This window comes from Lampris incognitus, chromosome 9 (assembly GCF_029633865.1).
Source record: "Lampris incognitus isolate fLamInc1 chromosome 9, fLamInc1.hap2, whole genome shotgun sequence".
In the NCBI taxonomy this organism is placed as follows: domain Eukaryota; kingdom Metazoa; phylum Chordata; class Actinopteri; order Lampriformes; family Lampridae; genus Lampris; species Lampris incognitus.
Genome location: NC_079219.1, coordinates 10,094,696 through 10,116,008, shown reverse-complemented (window position 1 = coordinate 10,116,008; position 21,313 = coordinate 10,094,696). Strand labels below are relative to the sequence as shown.

Here is a 21,313-nt window from a genome sequence, read left to right as displayed (position 1 = left end):
ATGCTGCCGTCCTTCAGGTAAACTATGAGCCCAACATTTCATAAACATCACAGTGGGGCCCAGAAATGTAAAAATCCTCAGTTAAAGATAGCCAGAAGTGAACAAATACTCAAGGAGATGCCAAATCTTACAACATATTTCAAGAAATCAACAGATGAGGACAACAATGGAGTAACCCGTGGGGAGGCAGAGCCGATGGCTGCAATGAGCAAATGAGCTCATGCGGCAGAGAAGAGGAGAATGGAGCGTTGAAAATCTAGGAGACAATGCAAAATGGAGAAAAGGAGCAGAGAAATACCGGAGATAGTGACAAGGGCCCGGGGACAATGTGAGGCAGTAAGAGTGGTGACATTGGGGGAAACAGGTAAGGTGAAGAGAAGCATCCTTGAAATATGGCCAGCAGTGACATTGCATCACCCAGTCTAGCACTTTAGGTGACTGTAAACAAAGAATTGTGTTCTTCTTGGGTGAGCAAGGGGGTGAAGGCCCCATTGATTTGTCAGAATAAAAACGTGTCATTTTCCTCATCTGAACACATCTATACGATTCAGCGCAGACTGTTTAGTAAAGTCCATTTCACCATTTCAGAAATGGTGAAAAATTGGTGAGGGAATGGTTGTGTTATTTCCCATCAACCGGCAAAGTACACCGTTTCTTCTGCAGATTGTTCTGTGATGACAAGTCAGCCCTCAGTGATTGTGGGTTTCATGATTGGAAGAATGCTGGACATCGCTTTGAGGTGTAGCTCCAGGCAGTGCCATGGTCCTTGGGCCCACCGGGTGCAGCAGACCAGGCTCCGTCAGCCGATCCAAAGCTAGCCCTCTCAGCCAGACACCTTCGACACACCTCCCCGCACTCCGCACGACGACATCAAAAACAACACAGTCAACGCCAGGCGAGGCTGCTGCCAGACCACCCTCAGTATTATTGGAACTGCCGGGCTGCATGGGCTAGCAGTTAGCTTAGCCTGCCCCGCTTCCGTGTCCTGTCAGACCGCCCTCTGGGTTTTGTCCTTGGGCCCAGCTCCCGGCAGGTACCGTGGTCTTTGGGCCCACTGGATGCAGCAGAATAGGCTCCCCCACCTGATCCAATGCCAGCTCTCAGTCACTCCCCTCACCCAGCCAGACCAAGCTCAGGTTCAGGTTAAAGAGCAGTGGAAGGAAGAGGAGAAATATTAGCAAGACGTTTTGTGGTGTGTTGTCATAGTGGTGCAGTTTTTGGCAAAGCGAGGTCTGCCGTTTTGAGGAGATAATAAACTGTTGGGCTCGCCCCATAACAGTAACTATCTCGGAATCCCCCCCCCTTTTTTTCTTACTAATTGTACTTGGCCAATTACCCTATTTTCCAAGCTGCCCTGATCGCTGCTCCACCCCCTTTGCTGATCCGGGTAGGGCTGCAGTCCACCACATGACTCCTCCGATACATGTGGAGTCACCAGTCGCTTCTTTTCACCTGACAGTGAGGAGTTTCGCCAGGGGGATGTAGCGCACGGGAGGATCACACTATTCCCCCCAGTTCCCCCTCCCGGATAACGCTATTCCCCCCAGTTCCCCGTCCTCCATGAACAGGCACCCTGGCCGACCAGAAGAGGTGCTAGTGCAGCGACCAGGATACATACCCACATCCGGCTTCCCACCCGCAGGCATGGCCAATTGGGTCTGTAGGGATGCCCGACCAAGCCAGAGGTAACACGGGGGTTTGAACAGGCAATCCCTGTTTTGGTAGGCAGTGAAATAGACCGCTACACTACCGCCCTCTACCCGGACACCCTACTATCTTGGAATTTTAGAGCTTCTTGATAAATTTGACCCTTTTCTCTCTGGGCACATAGCCAGAGGAACACCATCATTTCTGTATGCCGGTGTATGTGAAGAATTTGTTGATTTAATGGGCCAGTGCATCATAATACTGATGCAAAATGCCTAGTACTTTTCCATTGTGGTTGCGGTTGTCCCTGATTTAGCTCATATTGATCGGTTAACTTGTGTTGTCCATTACATGTCACGGGAGGGACTTCTCTGAAGATTTTTTTGAAGTTCTTGCCTATTTTAAGTCATACTGGGGAGTCTCTCTTTAAAACTGTACAGATGTTCTGAGCAATTTGAATTTGGACATCAGTAATTGTAGAGGGCAAGGTTACAACAGCGCCAGCAATATGAGTGGAGTCTACAAAGGACTGTGGACACTCATCCAAGAGATCAACCCTCTGGTCGAGTGGGTTCCTTGCTCTGCTCAGTCCTTCGATCTTGCCGGGGTGTGTAGTGTTTGACTGTTGCACTGCCACTGAGGCAATTTACTATTTTAGTTTGGTCCAGTCAACATTCGGCTTGTGCTCCAATTCACGCCGAGCTGGAAAATAATTACAGATCGGCTTAAAAACAAACCCACTGAGACTAGATGCTCAGTGCACGCACAGGCTACAAAGAACCTTTACCTGAATTACATAATTACACAATATAATAGCCGAGGATGAAACGCAGAGATGCCAAAGACGTCAAGGGACAAAGCACACGTGTTGGTGAGAAAATGGGGCAAGTGGACTCTGCGTTGCTGTGCTTCTTTTTGGAATGCGGTCCTACGAAGACTCGAGTCCGTCAGCAAATCCCTGCAGAAAGTGGCTGTAGACGTGGTTACAGCGGTGGATTCAACACATTCGCTTGAAGATTTCATTGCCGATATCTGTGACAGGTTTAGGAAATATGAGGCCAGGGTGAAAAACAATTTCCTTTGCGAAACAATTCAGCTATGTAACGGCACAGCTTGGAAAGCATAAGCGGCCTGATGACACAGACACGCCTGACCAACTTCTAGGCGGAGATGATAAATTCAGACTAGATGTCTTCTTTGTGATGATGGATAAACTGACCAGTGCTTTACAACAGAGGCATGAAAATGATCAGAACATGTGTCAATATTTTCAATTCCTCACTCAGCCCCCTGGAAAACTTCTTTTTTCCCCCGCCCTTTTTCTCCCCAGTTGTCAGTTGTACCCGTCCAATTACCCCGCTCTTCCGAGCCGTCCTGGTCGCTGCTCAACCCCCTCTGGCGCTTCTTTGGTATGTGACGCAATAGGTTCGAACCTGTCTCCTCCATCCTCAGCATCTTAGCCACGCCCTCTCGCTCTGACAGGCTCTGCCCCTCGCTCGCAGGTGGTCGATTGGTGGCTTTAAAAGAAACGAGATTTCGAACGCTGGAAAGCGGAGACTTGACGCGTAGTCTGTCCTCCAGCTCCCATAGAGCCCTGGTGTGTTTCTGCCTCCGCTGTTGTCTGCTCTCTAAACGCTCCCTGTGGAAAACACCAACACAAACACCAGCCCCTTTACCAGCTTCACCACGCAGGCCTCTACACCTTTCATGTGTGTGTGTGTGTGTGTGTGTGTGTGTCAGTGAGTGCGTGCCTGCATGCCTGTGTGTGCCGGTTTGTGTTTGTGTGTGCACGCGTGCCTGTGTGTCTGTTTTGTAATGTCTGAATGTGTGTGTATGTGTGTTTGTGCGTGTGTGTGTGTGTATTGCAATTATAGTCCCTCAGTGTTTCTCTTCTGTTCTCTGACAGATTGTTTCTCAGAGGAAACTGTCCAAAGCATTGCTGCGGCCAGGAGGAAGTGTGGGGAAGGCCATCATCACGGTGAGACCCTCCACCACCCCTCCTATGGTGGTGGTGGTGGTGGTGGTGGTATGTGTGTGTATGTGTGTGTGTGAGAGAGAGAGAGAGAGAGAGAGTTTCTGCCTCTCTGTGGGAGTGTGTGTGTGTGTATCTGTTTTAATATATGTGTGTTCATAAATTAAAGAAGCAGAACAACCTGTGTGTGTGTGTGTGTGTGTGTGTGTGTGTGTGTGTGTGTGTGTGTGTGAGTGTGTGAGTGTGTGTGGTGTCTTGGTTTGTCAGAGTTTTGTAACAATGTAAGTGGAGGTTGCTCATGTTTAAACATTTCCAAAATGTAACAGCTCTTTTTACATCTTAATCAGTGGAGGAGTCTCTTTCTCTCATTCTGTCACTCCCTCCCTCCCTCCCTCTCTCTCTTTCTCTCACTCTTATCTCTCTCCTTCCACTGTCTCCCCCTCTCTGCCTCCCCCCGTCTCTGTCTCTCTGCACGTTATGACCCACGGTTCCTCTGAGCTTGGTTAAAATGTCACCGCCTTAAATCAGAAATATCATAACTCATTGGTTCCTGCTTCGTCTGAGAGCAGGCGTGGATTTGTTTTAATCCTGACGGAGGGGTTTCTGCTGAGGTGGTTTGGCTTTTCTGTGTGCGGAGAGAAGAGGAGAAGAGGAGGTGCTCACCAGGCTCATGTTCCAATCCTTTCAGCTGGGTTTTTTTTTCAGGGCATGGGGACTAAGGGGATTTCCAATACACCAGCCTATTCCACGTCAGCCCGCTTAGCCGGAGTCACTGCTTCAGAATGCCTCCACTTTGTTAAGCCATCCTGAATTCAGTTCTGTAGAATCCCCTTTAGGGATGAGGTGGCTTTTCAAACCCTCCAGCAGCTTTTTCCACCTCCGATTCAAGGAAAACTTGTGTTTTTGGTGGACATACTTACAATTAGTGACCAACCAAATACTTCCCAGGTAGTGAAGAATCTTTGGCTCAATTATGGCCCACATCTGCAGTTACCTTACGGCCCACATTTGGCCTTGAATGACGGCGTTGACTCAGGGTGAGTGTGGCTGCCTCAACTCAGCCACACTTGGGCCACATCTGGCCCACATAGTATGTGCTGTCACCCAAGCCAAGCCCGGTTCATTACATTTGCGCCACGTCTGGCCCACACAACAGTTACCAGTGCCGTAACTGGGCCGCAAGTACCAAAAGTGCCCCAGATTAGGCCCAAATGTGTCTGCTATCTGGATTTGAACACAACAGTTTGTCTAAGGAATGGTTGCTTACCTTGTTTTGCAAGATTAACATCTTTTATCCATCCATCCATCCGTTAACCAAACTGCTTATCCTGCTCTCAGGGTCGCGGGGAAGCTGGAGCCTATCCCAGCAGTCATTTTTTATTCGTCTTCCATGCTTTTTGTTTTCTTAGATAAAAAGGTGATGGCTGGTTCCCTGTTTAAGATTTTCCAGCCCTTATTGAACCAACACACATTGACATGCATTGTATTCAAAACAGGTCAAACATTAGCAAAAAAATACAATGATCTCAGTAAGACTATATGACTAAATAAACATTTGCTAATACATCTGTAAAATCCTCCATATCGCTGTCTACATAACATGATTCTGTCTCTACTGTTATCCTGTATGTCCTCTATCGATCTGTTGATCTATCTGTCTATCTATCTATCTGATCGTCTGTCTGTGTTGCTATCTGCTCCTGTTAGGGGTCGCCACAGCGGATCATCCATTTCCATCTCTTCCTGTCCTCTACATCTTCCTCTGCCACACCAGCCACCTGCATGTCCTCCCTCACCACATCCATAAACCTCCTCCAAACCATCTCAATGTTGTCTCTCTTGCTTTGTTTCCAAACCGCCCAACTGAAGCTGTCCCTCTAATGTACTCGTTCCTAATCATGTCCTTCTTTGTCACTCCCAATGAAAATCTTAACATCTTCAACTCTGCCACCCTCAGCGCCACCTCCTGTCTTATCGTCAGTGCCACCATCTCCAAGCCCTATAACATAGCTGGTCTCACTACCATCTTGTAAACCTTCCCTTTAACTCTTGCTGGTACCCTTCTGTCACAAATCACTCCTGACACTCTTCTCCACCCACTCCACCCTGCCTGCACCCTCTTCTTCACCTCTCCTCTGCACTCCCCATTACTTTGGACAGTTGACCCCAAGTATTTAAAGTCATGCGCCTTCATCAACTCTACTCCTTCCATCCTCAGCATTTCGGTGTCCTCCCTCTAATTCATGCATATGTATTTCATCTTGCTCCTACTCACTTCTATTCCTCTTCTCTCCAGTGCATACCTTTACCTCTCCAGGCTCTCCTCAACCTGCACCCTACTCTCGCTACAGATCACAATGTCAACCGCGAACATCATAATCCACAGAGACTCCTGCCCGATCTCATCAGTCAACCTGTCCATCACCATTGCAAACAGGAAAGGGCTCAGAGCCGATCATTGATGTAATCCCACCTCCACCTTGAACCCATCTGTCATTGCAACCGCACACCTCACCAATCTCACACTGCCATCATACATATCTTGCACCACTCCTACATACTTCTCTACCACTTCCTACTTCCTCATACAATACCGCACCTCCTCTCTCAGCACCCTGTCATATGCTTTCTCTAAGTCTACAAAGACACAATGTAACTCCCTCTGGCCTTCTCTATACTTCTCCATCAACATTCTCAAAGCAAACATCTCGTCTGTGGTGCTCTTTCGTGACATGAAATCATGCTGCTGCTCGCTAATCATCACCCCTCCTCTTAACCTAGCTTCTATTACTCTTTCCCATATCTTCATGCTGTGGCTGATCAACTTTATACCTCTGTAGTTGCTACAGTTCTGCACATCGCCCTTGTTCTTGAAAATCGGTACCAGTATGCTTCTTCTCCACTCCTCAGGCATCCTCTCACTTTCAAAGATTGTGTTAAACAATCTAATTGAAAACTCCACTGCCATCTCTCCTAAACACCTCCATACCTCCACAGGTCTATTTCATCTGGACCAAACACCTTACCACTCTTCATCCTCTTCATAGCTGCTGTCACTTCCTCCTTGCTAATCCACCTCACTTCCTGATTCACTATCCCCACATCATCCAACCCTCTCTCGCTCTCATTCATCAGCCCCTCAAAGTATCCTTTCACCTTCTCAACACACTCTCCTCGCTTGTCAGCACGTTTCCATCTCTATCCTTGATCGCCCTAACTTGCTGCACATCCTTCCCAGCTTGGGCTCTCTGTCTAGCCAATCGGTGCAAGTCCTTTTCTCCTTCCTTGATGTCTAACTTCTCATACAACTCACCATATGCCATTGCCTTTGCCATTTCTCTCTTCGCTTTACGCTGCATGTCCTTCTACTCCTGTCTACTTTCTTCATCTCTCTGACTATCCCACTTCTTCTTTGCCAACCTCTTCCTCTGTATAGTTTGCCGTACTTCCTCATTTCACCACCAAGTCTCCTTGTCTTCCTTCCTCTGTCCTGATGACACACCAAGTACCTTCCTAGCTGTCTCCCTCACTACCACCATTTGATCCTTGGCTCTGCCTTCACTGTCTTCCTCTTCTTGGTCTCCAAAGTCATCCTACAGACCACCATCCGATGCTGCCTAGCTACGTTCTCTCCTGTCACCACCTTGCAGTCTCCAATCCCTTTCAGATCGCACCTCCTACATAAGCTATAATCCACCTGTGTGCACTTCCCTCCACTCTTGTACGTAACCCTGTGTTCCTCCCTCTTCTTGAAATATGTGTCCACCACAGCCATTTCCATCCTTTTCGCAAAATGCATCACCATCAGTCCTTCCACATTTCTGTCCTTGACACCATACCTACGCATCACCTCTGTTCCCCTCACCAACATGCCCATTGAAGTCCGCTGCAGTCACCACTCTCTCCCACTTGGGTACACTCTCCACCACTTCAGCCAACTCATTTCAGGATTTCTCTTCCATCTCACACCCAACTTGCAGGGCATATTGGGCTGATAACATTCATCAACACACTTTCGATTTCCAGCTTCATACTCATCACTCTGTCTGACACGCTCTTCACCTCCAATACACTCTTGACATAGTCTTCCTTCAGAATTACACCTACCCCATTTCCCCGCCCATTTGCACCATGGTAGAAGAGTTTGAACCCACCTCCAGTTCTACTGATCTTACTGCCCTTCCACCTGGTCTGTTGCACACAAAGTATGTCAACCTTCTCGCCATCATATCAGCCAGCTCTCTCCATTTATGAGTCATGTTGCCAACATTCAAAGTTCTGACTCTCACCTCCACACTCCTACCCTTCCTCCTCTCCTGCTGCCTGTGGAAATGCCTTCCCCCTCTCCTTCACCCAAAATAGCATAGTTTCCACTAGCACCCTGCTGGTCAACAGTACCAGTGAGGGTCATTGGTAATCCTGGCCTCAACCGATCCGGTATGGAAATTTGATTCATGAACCAGATATTTGATTTGGCAAAGATTTTACATAGGATGCCCTTTCTGACGCAACCCTCCCCGTTTATCCAGGCTTGGGACCGGCACTAAGAATTCCCTGGCTTGTACATCCTCAGTGGCTGTCTGGCAGACAGTGGTCTGAATTGATCTGTCTTTATCATAATTTTTCAGGAATGTCCTACCCAACAGTAACCATGAAAAGGAGCAACTCATGAAATCCTTCAGGATTCAGATATCTGTGAATAGGCCGTCTGTTTGCATGCAAATCTTCAGGATTGTCCCACCAAGACAAACTCTTTAGCAAAAGTCAAATAATTAATAATGCTTTCAAATTTAATAAAATGTGGATGTGAACATTTCAGATCTCAGCAGAGGAGCTAACAGGGAACGATGACTACGTAGAGCTCTCCTTCAGTGCCAGGAAACTTGACGACAAGGTAAGGTGTGTGTGTGTGTGTGTGTGTGTGTGTGTGTGTGTGTGTGTGTGTGTGTGTGTGTGTGTGTGTGTGTGTGTGTGTGTGTGTGTGAAACAGAGAGAGTGCGGCGTGTGCTTGTGTGCTCATAAGAATGTACATTGTTCAATGTGCATATATGTCAGTACATGTGTGTGTTGTGTTGTCAGCTTCTCTTATTTTTGGAACCGTTTTTTAAATCCTGGGACCAAGTTTGACCAAACAATTTCAAAGCATGCTTTAGTCAGCAAACTCTGACGGAGGTACTAATATACAAATAGTGGCAGTGTATTGTATAAATCGTAGTAGTAGTAGTAATAGTGTATGATTATTGGGGCGTCTGGGTAGCGTAGCGGTCTATTCCGTTGCCTACGAACACGGGGATCACCGGTTCGAATCCCCGTGTTACCTCCGGCTTGGTCGGGCGTCCCTACAGACACAATTGGCCGTGTCTGCTGGTGGGAAACCTGATATGGGTATGTGTCCTGGTCGCTGCACTAGCGCCTCCTCTGGTTGGTCGGGGCAGCTGTTCGGGGGGGAGGGGGAACTGGCGGGAATAGCGTGATCCTCCCACGTGCTACGTCCTCCTGGCGAAACTCCTCACTGTCAGGTGAAAAGAAGCGGCTGGTGACTCCACATATATCAGAGGAGGCATGTAGTAGTCTGCAGCCCTCCCCGGGTCGGCAGAGGGAGTGGAGCAGCGACCAGGACGGCTCGGAAGAGTGGGGTAGCTGGACGGGCACAACTGGGGAGAAAAAGGGGGGAAAATCAAAAAGAAAAAAAAGTGTATGATTGTTTTGCTCATAAAAACAAGTAAGTCAGGCTTCATGTTGGGATGAATCACAACAGAACAGAAACCTTTTCCATCCATCCGGCCAGTGGCTGTGTTGCCTTTGATTATTTTTCCTTATTCTTATTCTCATTTTTAAACACTGTTTCATATTTCAGTCAATCAAGCTATCTTCATTGATGTAGCACATTTTGTACATTAAAATGCAGCACAACACACTAAAATCAAGTGAAAGTGCACAGATAAAGGGTAATGATGAAAGAAAAAAACACCAGACGGAATAAAGTGATGACAAAAATAAAAATAAATTTAAACCCTCTTAAAAGACCTCAGAAGAGAAAATGCATTAATAAAATGTCATTGATTCACGAGTCGACCGCCCTTTCACAAAAGACTTATCCGAACTTCCTCTGAACTTTTTCAGCAAAAATCTCTCTTAAAATATGATCCAAATATATACGACGCACCCTAAACAGGCCTGTATCCGTCTAGAAAGATTAAGATGACGTTTCCTTTATTAATCCCTGTGGGTAAATTCAGTTACTGCAACTTAACCATCCTAGCTGTGATCTGAGTAGCTAGGAGCAGTGAAGAAAAGAAGAAAGAAAAAGAAAGCCCACGGCAGACACGGGGAGGAATCAGGAACAGGAATCAGGAACACTTTATTTGTCATTTCACCCCATGTACGTGCGCACATGGAAGTGAAACGAAATGCCGTTTCCCCCAGCCCACAGCAGTGGAACATACAGACAAAAACACATTTAAGAACTACAAGAACACACATATTCAAGCTAACACATATATCCAAACCAATAAATAAATAAATAAATAAAATCACTGTCCAAGGGAACAAACGCCAGCCAGGATGACTGTTGGAACCACCGGCCTGCATGGGCTAGCAGTTAGTCTAGCCTGCCCCGATTTCACGTCCTGTCAGACCGCCCTCCGTGTTTCCCCCTCGGGCGCAACTCCAGGCACGGGCCGTGGTCCCTGTGGCAACCGGACGAAGCAGACCAAGCCCTCCCAGCTGATCCAGCACCAGCTCTCCCAGCCAGACCAGACACCCTTGACACACCTCCCCGCACTCTATACGACGACATCAAAAACACCACAGTCAATGCCAGGTGAGGCCGCCGCCAGACTGCCCTCGGTGTTATCAGAACTTGAGTTAGCAGTTAGCTTAGTCTACCCCGCTTCTTTGTCCTATCAGAACACCCTCGGTGTAACCTCCTCGGGTGCAGCTCCGGGCAAGGCTGTGGTCCCTGAGCTCACGGTACAGCAGAGCCAAGCTCTCACAGCCGATCCAGCGCCAGCTCTCCCAGCCAACAAACGACGACAAAAACTTAGACGTAGAGGTGGACAAAGGCACTGCATCGACGGTACTGGGTGAGGCCGCTGCGAACGTGAATTCGCGCCGCCATCTTCCCACACCTGAAGTGAAGGTGCTCATGAGGGAGAACATACAAACTCCACACAGAGGATGACCCCCCCCCCCCAGGTTGGACAATCCCTGGGCTCAAACCCAGGACCTTCTTGCTGTGAGGCGACAGCGCTAATCACTGGGCCACCATGCCGCCCAACCCATCATGTGAACTTGTTGTGTGGTTTTGACAGACTGCTGCACAGTCTGTCTTACCAATTGAACCACATACAGTCTCACCGAGCATTATAATAATGATAATAATAATAATAATGGATTACATTTATATAGCGCTTTACCTAGACCCCCAAAGCGCTTCACAGTGAAGGGGGGGAACTCACCTCAACCACCAATGTGTAGCACCCACCTGGGTGATGCACGGCAGCCATTTTGTGCCAGAACGTTCACCACACATCAGCTTGAGGTGGAGAGGGAGGAATCATTGAGCCAGTTACATAGGAGGATGATTAGGTGGCCAGATGGAGAGAATCAGGTTGGGAATTTTGCCAGGACATTGGGGGACCCCCTACTCTTTGTGATAAGTGCCATGGGATCTTAATGACCACAGTGAGTCAGGACCTCGGTTTAACATCTCATCCGAAGGACGGCATCTCCTGCAGCATAGTGTCTCCGTCACTGCACTGGGGCACTGGGATTTAAAAAAAAAACATGTTTAGTACTAGAGGGAAGACTGCCCCCTACTGGCCCACCAACTTAGTTTTCCCGAGAGGTCTCCCATCCATGTACTAGTCAAATCAAGTCAAGTCAGTTCTATTTGTATAGCCCAATATCCCAAATTATAAATTTGGGATATTTACAGCAACACAGCATCCTGTCCTTAGACCCACGCATCGGATAAGGAACAACTCCCTAGCCAAGCCACACCTGCTTAGCTTACACTCATTCAGTTTACATGGACTGACGGAGTAGCTGTCAGTCCATGTAAACTGGACTGACAGCCTTTACTCCTTTACTCCATAAAATACCCTCAATCCTTACGCCTTTACTCCATAAAATACCTGCCATCTTCATTTCTACAGTCATATCACCTATTAGGCCATTATTTGATACAATCTGCAACCAAGTTATCAGGTATCAGTTAAAATCAAGGCTGTTCTGAAGAGTTTTATTTCATACCATTCAAATATTTCTCCATAAAGTTTTATCCGTTCATGAGTTCCTTTTTTGTTATTTAGTTGTATGGAGGCGACACCAAGCTGTGACTATCTCCATATATCCATAAACCATGAACCGCTCCACATGAGAAAAATGTGTTGTTCGGTTGAAGTCTGTACATACACTTTATTTTTTTTCCAGAATATTTTTCCCCCACGTCAGCCGAACCATATTGTTGGGGAGTTGTTTATCCAGCCCGCAGTGTGGAAGGGCTCAGACCGACGCTGAGTCTGTGAAAATCTGCCCTCGGATCTTCAGAGATGACAAACACCAGGAACAGTTAAACCTCGACACATCGCTGTCTCAACCTCTCGAGTCCCCGCCGTGTCATTAGATAAAGAATCTGAAATGACAGATACACACTTCCGCACGGGGAAGGCAAAATCCTCCCATCTTCCACGGGTGCTTCGTTTTTATATCACGTTACTCTCAGGGTATATTCTCTAGCTCTGGTGCCAAAAAAAATGCCCCCAAATATTTCATCCCAGACCGATTCCACCTAAAATGTGGCAGTGGTCTTACCGGCAATGCAGAACGGGAGACGTTGGCTTGGAGGTTTTCTAAAAGTGACAAAACGTCACCAGTAAACAGATAGTTAGTGTGTTTTTTCCTGTTCTGCATCTTCTATTTCTTTATTAGCCATTTTGCTTTTTACTGGATCAGTAACACAGATAAAGTCTCTCTTCCTAGTTGACCATCAGACACGAAAACGGATCAGGATCATTCTGGTTTTTCTCGTCGCTGTCTTACAAGCCATCAATTGCCAGATTAAACCCGAGCCTTATCTCTTAAAAACACATCCAAACGGTCACCCGGGCCTTCAGATGCCGTCTGTTCACCCGGACAGAGCAGGCGACCAGACGCGATGAGAGTCTGGTCAACTACGTCAACTTTAATAGAGGTCTCATCTGTGACTCTCTCTTTCTTCCACCACACCGGGTAAAGAGAACATTACAGAGGAAGACACTGACCCACTGGATTAATGTTCCACAGTAGTTAACCTCAGTTTAATACACTAACCGCACGGTGTGTTCCAGCTGATATCTGTGATGTGGTGTTATGCCGTGACATGATATGATGTGTGTGTGTGTGTGTGTGTGTGTTTGTGTGTGTGTGTGTGTGTGTGTGTGTGTGTGTGACTGTTTGCAGGATTTCTTCAGTAAATCCGATCCCTTCCTTGAGATCTACAGACTAAATGATGACGCCACACTGCAGCTAGTGCACCGGACAGAGGTAACAAATACACACACACACACACACACACACACGACCACTACAGTGTGGCGGAGATAATAAGATGTGTGTGTGTGTGTCCATGACTAATCTCTCTAACTATAGGACCTATCAGCCTACTTTTTGTGTGTGCACAGTTATGACTGTATTATGATGAGCAGCATCTCGTGGTTGCGGTGATTCAAAACCTTCGAAAAAAGTCTGTTCCGGCTATCGCCACTCCCTCTCTCCGTTCACTCTCTAAGTCACATCTAAGTCAACCATGCGCATGTGCGACTCACATCTATGGCTGAATCAGATCTTGAGAGTAAATGAGAAGTTGATAGTATTTCGCAAGCCAGCCAGCAAAGCATTCACTGCTGGTCTGAGCACTGGAGAACCGGCAGAACACCGGATGAACCAAACACAATACACCTTGTACACCTCGCTGCCACATGCAAGTGCCATAGTGTAAAACTCCGCTATAAAGATACCTTTTCTTTCTTCTTTTTTCTTTTTTTTTTTGGAGGTCCCCCCCCTTTTTCTCTCCAATTGTATCCGGCCAATTACCCCACTCTTTCAAGCCATCCCGGTCGCTGCTGCACCCCCTCTGCTGATCCAGGGAGGGCTGCAGACTACCACATGCCTCCTCTGATGCCAGCTGCTTCTTTTCACCTGACAGTGAGGAGTTTCACCAGGGGGACGTAGCGCGTGGGAGGATCACGCTATCCCCCCCAGTTCCCCCTCCCCCCTGAACAGGCGCCCCGACCAACCAGAGGAGGCGCTAGTGCAGCGACCAGGACACATACCCACATCCGGCTTCCCACCCGCAGACACGGACAATTGTGTCTGTAGGGATGCCCGACCAAGCCGGAGGCAACACGGGGATTCAGACCGGAGATCTCCGTGTTGGTAGGCAACGAAACAGAGCGCCATGCTACCCGAACGCCCCTAAAGATACCATTTCGATTAATCACAGTCACAGCTGGAAATCATTTCAGTAGCTACAATAAAACATTTCCCATGACTGAGCTATGTTTCCTCACCGATGTTTAATGAATGAAAGCCAATCAGCAGAGCAGCCATTCACCTTCATATCATGAAAACCGTGACAGTTGAACACATCTGAAGTCTTTTAATAAGGGCTCTGAAATGATGATAGCCTGATCTCTGCAATTTCATATAAAACCTGGTCGCATTCGATCAAATTCAGGGCGTGTGAATACTTACAAAATCCTGATTGTTTCTCTCTCTCTCTCTCTCTCTCTCTCTCTCTCTCTCTCTCTCTCTCTCTCTCTCTCTCTCTCTCTCTCTCTCTCTCTCTCTCTCTCTCTCTCTCTCTCTCTCTCTCTCTCTCTCTCTCTCTCTCTCTCTCTCTCTCTCTCTCTCTCTCTCTCTCTCTCTCTCTCTCTCTCTCTCTCTCTCTCTCTCTCTCTCTCTCTCTCAGACTGTCATGAATAATCTTAATCCAGTCTGGAAAACATTCAAGGTTTCTCTCAACTCGCTGTGTAGTGGTGATCAAGAACGCAAGCTCCAGGTGAGAGGTTTACAACACACACACACACCCACAATCATATATATAAACACACAATCACAGCCACACACACATACACACAGTAGCTTATTGGCTGTCAGTCAATATCTTTGTTCAAGCACATTTGATATCTTTGGATAAGAACAATCTAAAGGCAAAAAAACAAAGCAAGCATTTACCAACGCATAGAATAAGAGTTTGTGTGTGTGTTTACACACGTGTGTGTTTATATTCATGCGGTGTGTGTGTGTGTGTGTGTGTGTGTGTGTGTGTGTGCAGTTGATACAAACTATGTGAGGGGAAGAGCTGAACATGTGCTCTGAGGTGAGTGTGTTGATTGGCTGGGTACAGATGGGGTTAGGGGATAGGCATGGGGGTCTGGTCTCATCGAGCTCTCTCATTGGTTGATAGCTCTAGTATAGGTAAATGTTACGATGTTACAATTTCATTTAGCAGACGCTTTTATCCAAAGTGACATACATCTGAGAGTTAATACAACACAAGCAAGGATGTAGTCAGGAGGCAACAACGCAAGTAAGTGTCAAATAACTAGGTTCCAGTCCGATAGGACATAGGTGTCAACAGGCAGTGCACAAACGCAATGCATAGGGCGCATAGAGGTGATTTTTTTTTTTTATAATTATATCAATACCATCAGGTGTGGAGGTGTTCGTGAAACAGCTGGGTAGCTTCTTCTTAAAGATGGAGAGGGACTCAGTGGATCGACTGGAGTTTGGTAACTCGTTCCACCACCAGGAAGAGAAGAGTCTGGCTAGTGACTTAGGGCCCTGGTGTGGCAGAAGTGCCAGGCGCCGTTCATTGGCAGAGCATAGTGAGTGGGACTGAGGGAGTTCAGGTAGCAGGAGTTGTTTTAGGTGCTGTTTTGTAAGCGAGTATTAAGGTTTTGAATTTGATGCGGGCAGCTACTTGGAGCCAGTGGAGGGATATGAACAGCGGAGTGACATGAGCTGTTTTGGGTTGGTTGCAGACCAGACGTGCCGCCGCATTCTGGATCATTTGCGGAGGTTTGACAATGCATGCAGGGAGACCTGCCAGGAAGGAGATGCAGTAGTCAATGTGTGATGTTACAACAGCCTGTACCAGGAGTTTTGCTGCATGCTCAGACAGGTAGGGTCTAATTTTCCTGATGTTGTACGGGGCAAGTCGGCATGACTGAGCAGTCGAGGGCACGTCAACTGTAAAGGTTAGTTGGTCATCAATCATGACACCCAGGTTTCGAGCAGACTTTGTGGGCATGAGTTGGGCTGACTCGAGCTGGATGTTGATCAGTTTTTGTAAGGATGGACTGGCTGGGATGACAAGGCGCTCAGTCTTAGGTCGGTTAAACCAAAGGTGGTGTTCTTTCATCCATGCAGAGATATCAGCAAGGCATGATGATATTCGTGGGAGTGGATGATCACACCAAGTGAGGTGGTGTATTTTGTGAAGAGAAAGGGACTGAGCACTGACCCTTGAGGCACCCCTGTGGATAAGCCACAGCATAGCGGCATGGTGGCGCAGTAGTTAGCGCTGTTGCCTCACAGAAAGAAGGTTCTGGGTTCAAACCCTGGGGTTGTCCAACCTTGGGGGTAATCCCCAGGTCGTCCTGTGTGTGGAGTTTGCATGTTCTCCCCATGTCTGCAGTGGGTTTTCTCCGGGTGCTCCGGTTTCCCCTACCATCAAAAAGACATGCATATTAGGGCTTTTCTCCTGTCTGTGCCCCTGACCGAGGCATGGCAAGACTAACTGGAGTTGGTCCCCGGGTGCTACACGGCAGCTGCCCACTGCTGCTAGCTACACAGCTAGGATAGGTTAAATGCAGAGCATAATTTCCCTACAGGGATAAATAAAGTATCTCTCCCAAAGCCATGCGGTTTGGACACTTCTCCCCTCCAAGATACTCTAAAAGATCTCCCTGAGAGGTAGGACATGAACCAGTGGAGGGAAGATCCTGAGATACCAAGCTCAGTGAGTGTGGAGAGGAGGATTTGGTGGTTAACCGTGTCAAAGGCGGCTGACGGATCTAGCAGCAATAAAGCTGAGGACTGACCAGCAGCTCGAGCCAAATGCAGTGATTCTATTACCGACAGGAGTGCAGTCTCGGTAGAGTGACCCTGCTTGAAGCCAGACTGATTCAGATCACACAGATTGTTCTCAGAAAGGAATTCAGAGACTTGGTTAAAGACCATGTGCTCAAGTATTTTTGAAAGAAAGGGTAGGAGTGAAACCGGTCTGTAGTTTTCAACCTGGGCTGGGTTGAGTGTAGGTTTTTTTGAGCAGCAGGGTGACCTGAGCTTGCTTAAATGCAGTGGGGAACACACCTGTGGTAAGCGAGGAGTTGATGTATGTGTGTGACTGCGGGTTAAGTGCGAGGGAAATGGCAATAAATAGCAATGGTTTCCTGACAGTTTGGTGTAAAGGACGTTTTATTTGGAAAAGAGGGAGAAAAACAGTCAGCTGGCCGCTTTGTTCTCCAAACGGTGTCTCAACAAACTGATGGACTTGTTTTTATCTTGTCTCCCTTATAGCTTGGCTTGGTTTTCTTTGGTTTGGTTGAGTCCGGTGTAGTTAAGGTTTTAAGGTTTAGTTTTGTTCAGTCGAATTCAGTTTAGTCAAAGTAAGCTTAGATTAGTTGAGTTGAGTTGTGGTTCAGTTCAGTGTAGTTTGGTGTATTTAAGGTTTTAAGGTTAGTGAAGTGTAGTTTAGTTCAGTTCAGTTTAGTGAAGTTGAGTTTAGAATAGTTTAATTTGGTTTAGTTTAGTTTTGCTTCTGTTTCGTTAAGTTTGATTGGGTATAGTTTAATTAATTTGAGTTTAGTTTCGTTTTACTTGGTTTGGTTTACTTTAGTTTATTTAGTTTAGCTCAGTCTTGTTGAAACATTCATCCATCCATTATCCGAACGGCTTAATCTGTTCTCAGGGTCTCGGGGATGCTGGAGCCTACCCCAGCAGTCACTGGGCGGCAGGCGGGGAGACACCCTGGACAGGCCGAGACACATTCAATCATGATTTAATCACAGTTTTAGTTCCAATGTACTATGGTAGTGTGAGACACATTTTTTATCAACTAATCATGAGGACTAATTCAAATTAATCCTTAACTTCAGAATTACATTTCAATGTGTTCTGGAGGGAAATCTATCCAAACTGCAGTTGATTTACAGTCCTGTCACTGTCAGAAGTAATAGTTTAATGCTGTGTTGAATCCAGAGGAATATGCCATGCCTTTTTCTTAGATTGTTTAGATTGTTTATTAGCACCACAACTAAGGCTGGTGGAATTGTTTTCGGTACAATATGTAAAAACTCTGCAGCACAATACATATATGGACAACAGCAGAGACTCCACATATTAACATGAAACAATACAGCGATACAGAACATATTACACATAACCACATTCAGTAGGTGAATTGTACGTATGCATATGTATGCCAGTAGTGTGTGAGGAGGGGACTAGAGGGAGGAATTCAGAGTCCTGATAGCTATGGGAAAAAGCTGTTCATGAAGCATTTAGTCTTAGCAGACCTGTAACACCTCCCCGAGGGAAGGAGCTGGCAGATGTGATGAGCAGGATGTGAGGGGTCGGACATGATCTTTGCTCGCGTTACAGTCCAGTGAGTATGTAGAGATTCAGCTTATGATTTTGGATGCCTTGTTTACAATCCGCTGTAGTTTTTTCCATGTTTGACTGCCTGTGGTGCTGTACCATACTGTAATAAATGAAGAGATGATGGACTCGATGATGGATGAGTAGAACAGAACGAGAAGTTGATGCTTGATCTACTATTTTTTAAGCTTCGTAATGAAGAAGTAATTTTTTAGCTTTTGCAATGACGTGTTCAGTGTTAGTTTTCCACTTCAGATTATTGCTGATGTATGTTCTGAGGAATTTGAAAGAGTCAGTGGTGGTGATGGGATCTCCATCTATTTATATGGGTATTTTGGGATTCGGCATGCATTGGAAGTCAGTAATGAATTCCTGGGGTTTTGGCTGTATTAAGCAGGAGGTCATTCGCACACAAAAATACAGCTTGGTCCACTAAAATGTGGCACTGGGTTTCATCATTATTAGAGATGAAGCCTACAATGGTTGTGTTGTCTGCATATTTTATTGTTTCCACAGAACTGTCCATGGATGTTAAGTAAATGGTATAAAGTGAGAAGAGCCATGGGGAGAGAACACAGCCCTGAGGGGCTCGTGTACTGAGGGTAAGAGGGTATGAGGTTAGGATATTAATCTCATGCCCTCCTTATAGGATAGATGTTCCTGTATGTTCCACAGGAAGTTCCGAATCCAGTGGCATATGGCTGGGTCAATGTTCATGTCCTAGAATATGGTAAAGAGTTTGAGTGGGTTGATGGATTTAAAGGCGGAACTAAAGTCTATGAACAGGATGTGTGTGTATATGTGTTTGGTGATTTCAGGCGTTGCAGGGCATGGAGTGCTATGCTGACTGCATCCTCAACAGACCGGTTGGCTTGATTGGCAAATCGATATGGGTCCATTAATGAGGAGGTGTAGGATTTCAAGTATGACAGAATGATGCGCTCAAATGCTTTCATAGTTACAGATGATAGGGCCACTGGTCTGAAGTCCTGCAGGCAGGTGATCTTTGAGGACTTCGGCACAGGAATTATGGTAGAGAGTTTGAAATATTGTGGGACTGTACTTTGGCTTAGAGAACTGTTAAATATGGTTGTAATACTGGGACCAATTGAGTTGCACAGTGGCTCAGTGAAGCAGGATTGATCCTGTCTGGCCCTGCTGCTTTCCTGATCAGCTTCTTGAATGTAACTCTCACCTCATCCTCCTGGATGTAGAAGGGTGGCATTAGAGTGGGAGTAGGAGGGATGGCTGGTGGAATAGGTTTTTCAAACCTTGTATTAAAACCCGTTTAAATTATCTCAGAGGTTAGGGTCTCAGATAAACAAGTTCTTGTCCAATATCTCACCTCAAGTTTCCCCCAATCAGGTTGGGGTCCAGAGGTTGGGCCTTCCCCAAGGTGCAATGAGATGAGGTCAGTGCCTTCTGCTAAAATGATCATCTGAAAAACAGTAAACAGGAAGGAGACACAGAGAAGATGGTGAGATTGATGACATGCCATCACAGAGGAGGTAGTTCCCCCACCATTCTTCACTGAGCAAAAATTTAACTTTTGGTGACATATCAGAGCTCACAACTTCTGCTGTTTTACAAAGTACCAAAGTACATACTGATACCCATGATATAGAGAACAACAGGACCTCTAACAAACTAACATACAATAGTACCACAGTTAAGTTTCTATTTCTTATTAAATTCACTCTGTAGCATTTGGTTCTTGTAACATTCCATCTCTATTTGTGTACCTAGATATGCCTTTAGGTGGGCGCCATGGTGGCACAGTGGTTAGCGCGGTCACCTCACAGCAAAAAGGTCCTGGGTTCGAGCCCCAGGGTAGTCCAACCTTGAGGGTCATCCTCTGTGTGGAGTTTGCATGTTCTCCCCGTGTCTGCATGGGTTTCCTCCGGGTGTTCTGGTTTCCTCCCTCAGTCCAAAGACATGTAGGTCAGGTGAATCGGCCATACTAAATTGTCCCAAAGTATGAATGTGTGTGTGTGTGTGTGTGTATGGGCCCTGTGTGATGGCCTGGCAGCCTGTCCAGTGTGTCTCCCTGCCTGCCGCCCAATGACTGCTGAGCTAGGCTCCAGCATCCCCGCAACCCTGAGAGCAGGATAAACGGTTTGGATAATGGATGGATGGATGTATATATATGCCTTTAGGGCTGATATTTGCTGGTTGTGCTACATCAGTGAATTGAATTCCATTTCTAAACATTTGTTGTCATCCATCATGACGGCTTCAGCTCCTCTGGGGGTACATGGAAAAAAATATGCAATTATCAAACTTCATTGCTCTACTGGGAGTATTTCCTTGCTGGTTATGCAAACTAGGAATTTGTGGGGTGTTCAACTTTAATGACAGAATATGAATGCAAAAAAAAAAGTAGAAAAAAAAAGAGAAACACCTGACATTATTAAGTATCTCCATATTTCAGATTCAAATATTGAAGTGCCTTATTAGTATTGTTTGGAGTTTTTCTGACATTCCACATCCCAAGGACCAATCTGCGATGCCGGAAGTCGGCACGCCCCGATCCCCTCTTTTGCCTGCCACCATGCCTGCATTGCACCCTACCCTAATGTTTATCCCCCCTGCGTGTGGTGGGTTCATGGGGTGGTGACCTTGTTCATGAGTGAGGGGAGGATGGAGCGGGAGATTGACAAGTGGATTGGTGCAGCATCAGCAGTAATGCGGACGTTGTACTGGACTGTTGTGAAGAGGGAGCTGAGCCGGAAGGCAAAGCTCTCAATTTATCAGTCAATCTTCATTCCAACCCTCACCTATGGTCATGAGCTTTCGGTAGTGACCGAAAGGGTGAGATCGCGGATACAAGCGGCTGAAATCCATTGGGTGTCTGGGCTCAGCCTTAGAGATATGGAGAGGAGCTCGGACATCCGGAGGGAGCTCGGAGTAGAGCCGCTGCTCCTTCGCATTGAAAGGAGCCAGTTGAGGTGGTTCGGGCATCTGGTCAGGATGCCCCCTGGGCGCCTTCCTTTGGAGGTTTACCGGGCATGTCCAACGGGGAGGAGACCCCGGGGTAGACCCAGA

General features: G+C 46.8%; 1 protein-coding gene across 1 annotated transcript in view; it reads left to right on the top strand.

Annotated features, from left to right (window-relative positions):
• Positions 1-21,313, top strand: part of cpne4a (copine IVa) — a 134,730-nt gene that overhangs the window by 45,348 nt on the left and 68,069 nt on the right. The window contains exons 3-6 of the mRNA XM_056285616.1: positions 3,554-3,625; positions 8,439-8,513; positions 13,064-13,147; positions 14,574-14,663. Coding sequence (XP_056141591.1) covers positions 3,554-3,625; positions 8,439-8,513; positions 13,064-13,147; positions 14,574-14,663 — 321 coding nt within the window. The remainder of the gene's footprint in view (positions 1-3,553; positions 3,626-8,438; positions 8,514-13,063; positions 13,148-14,573; positions 14,664-21,313) is intronic.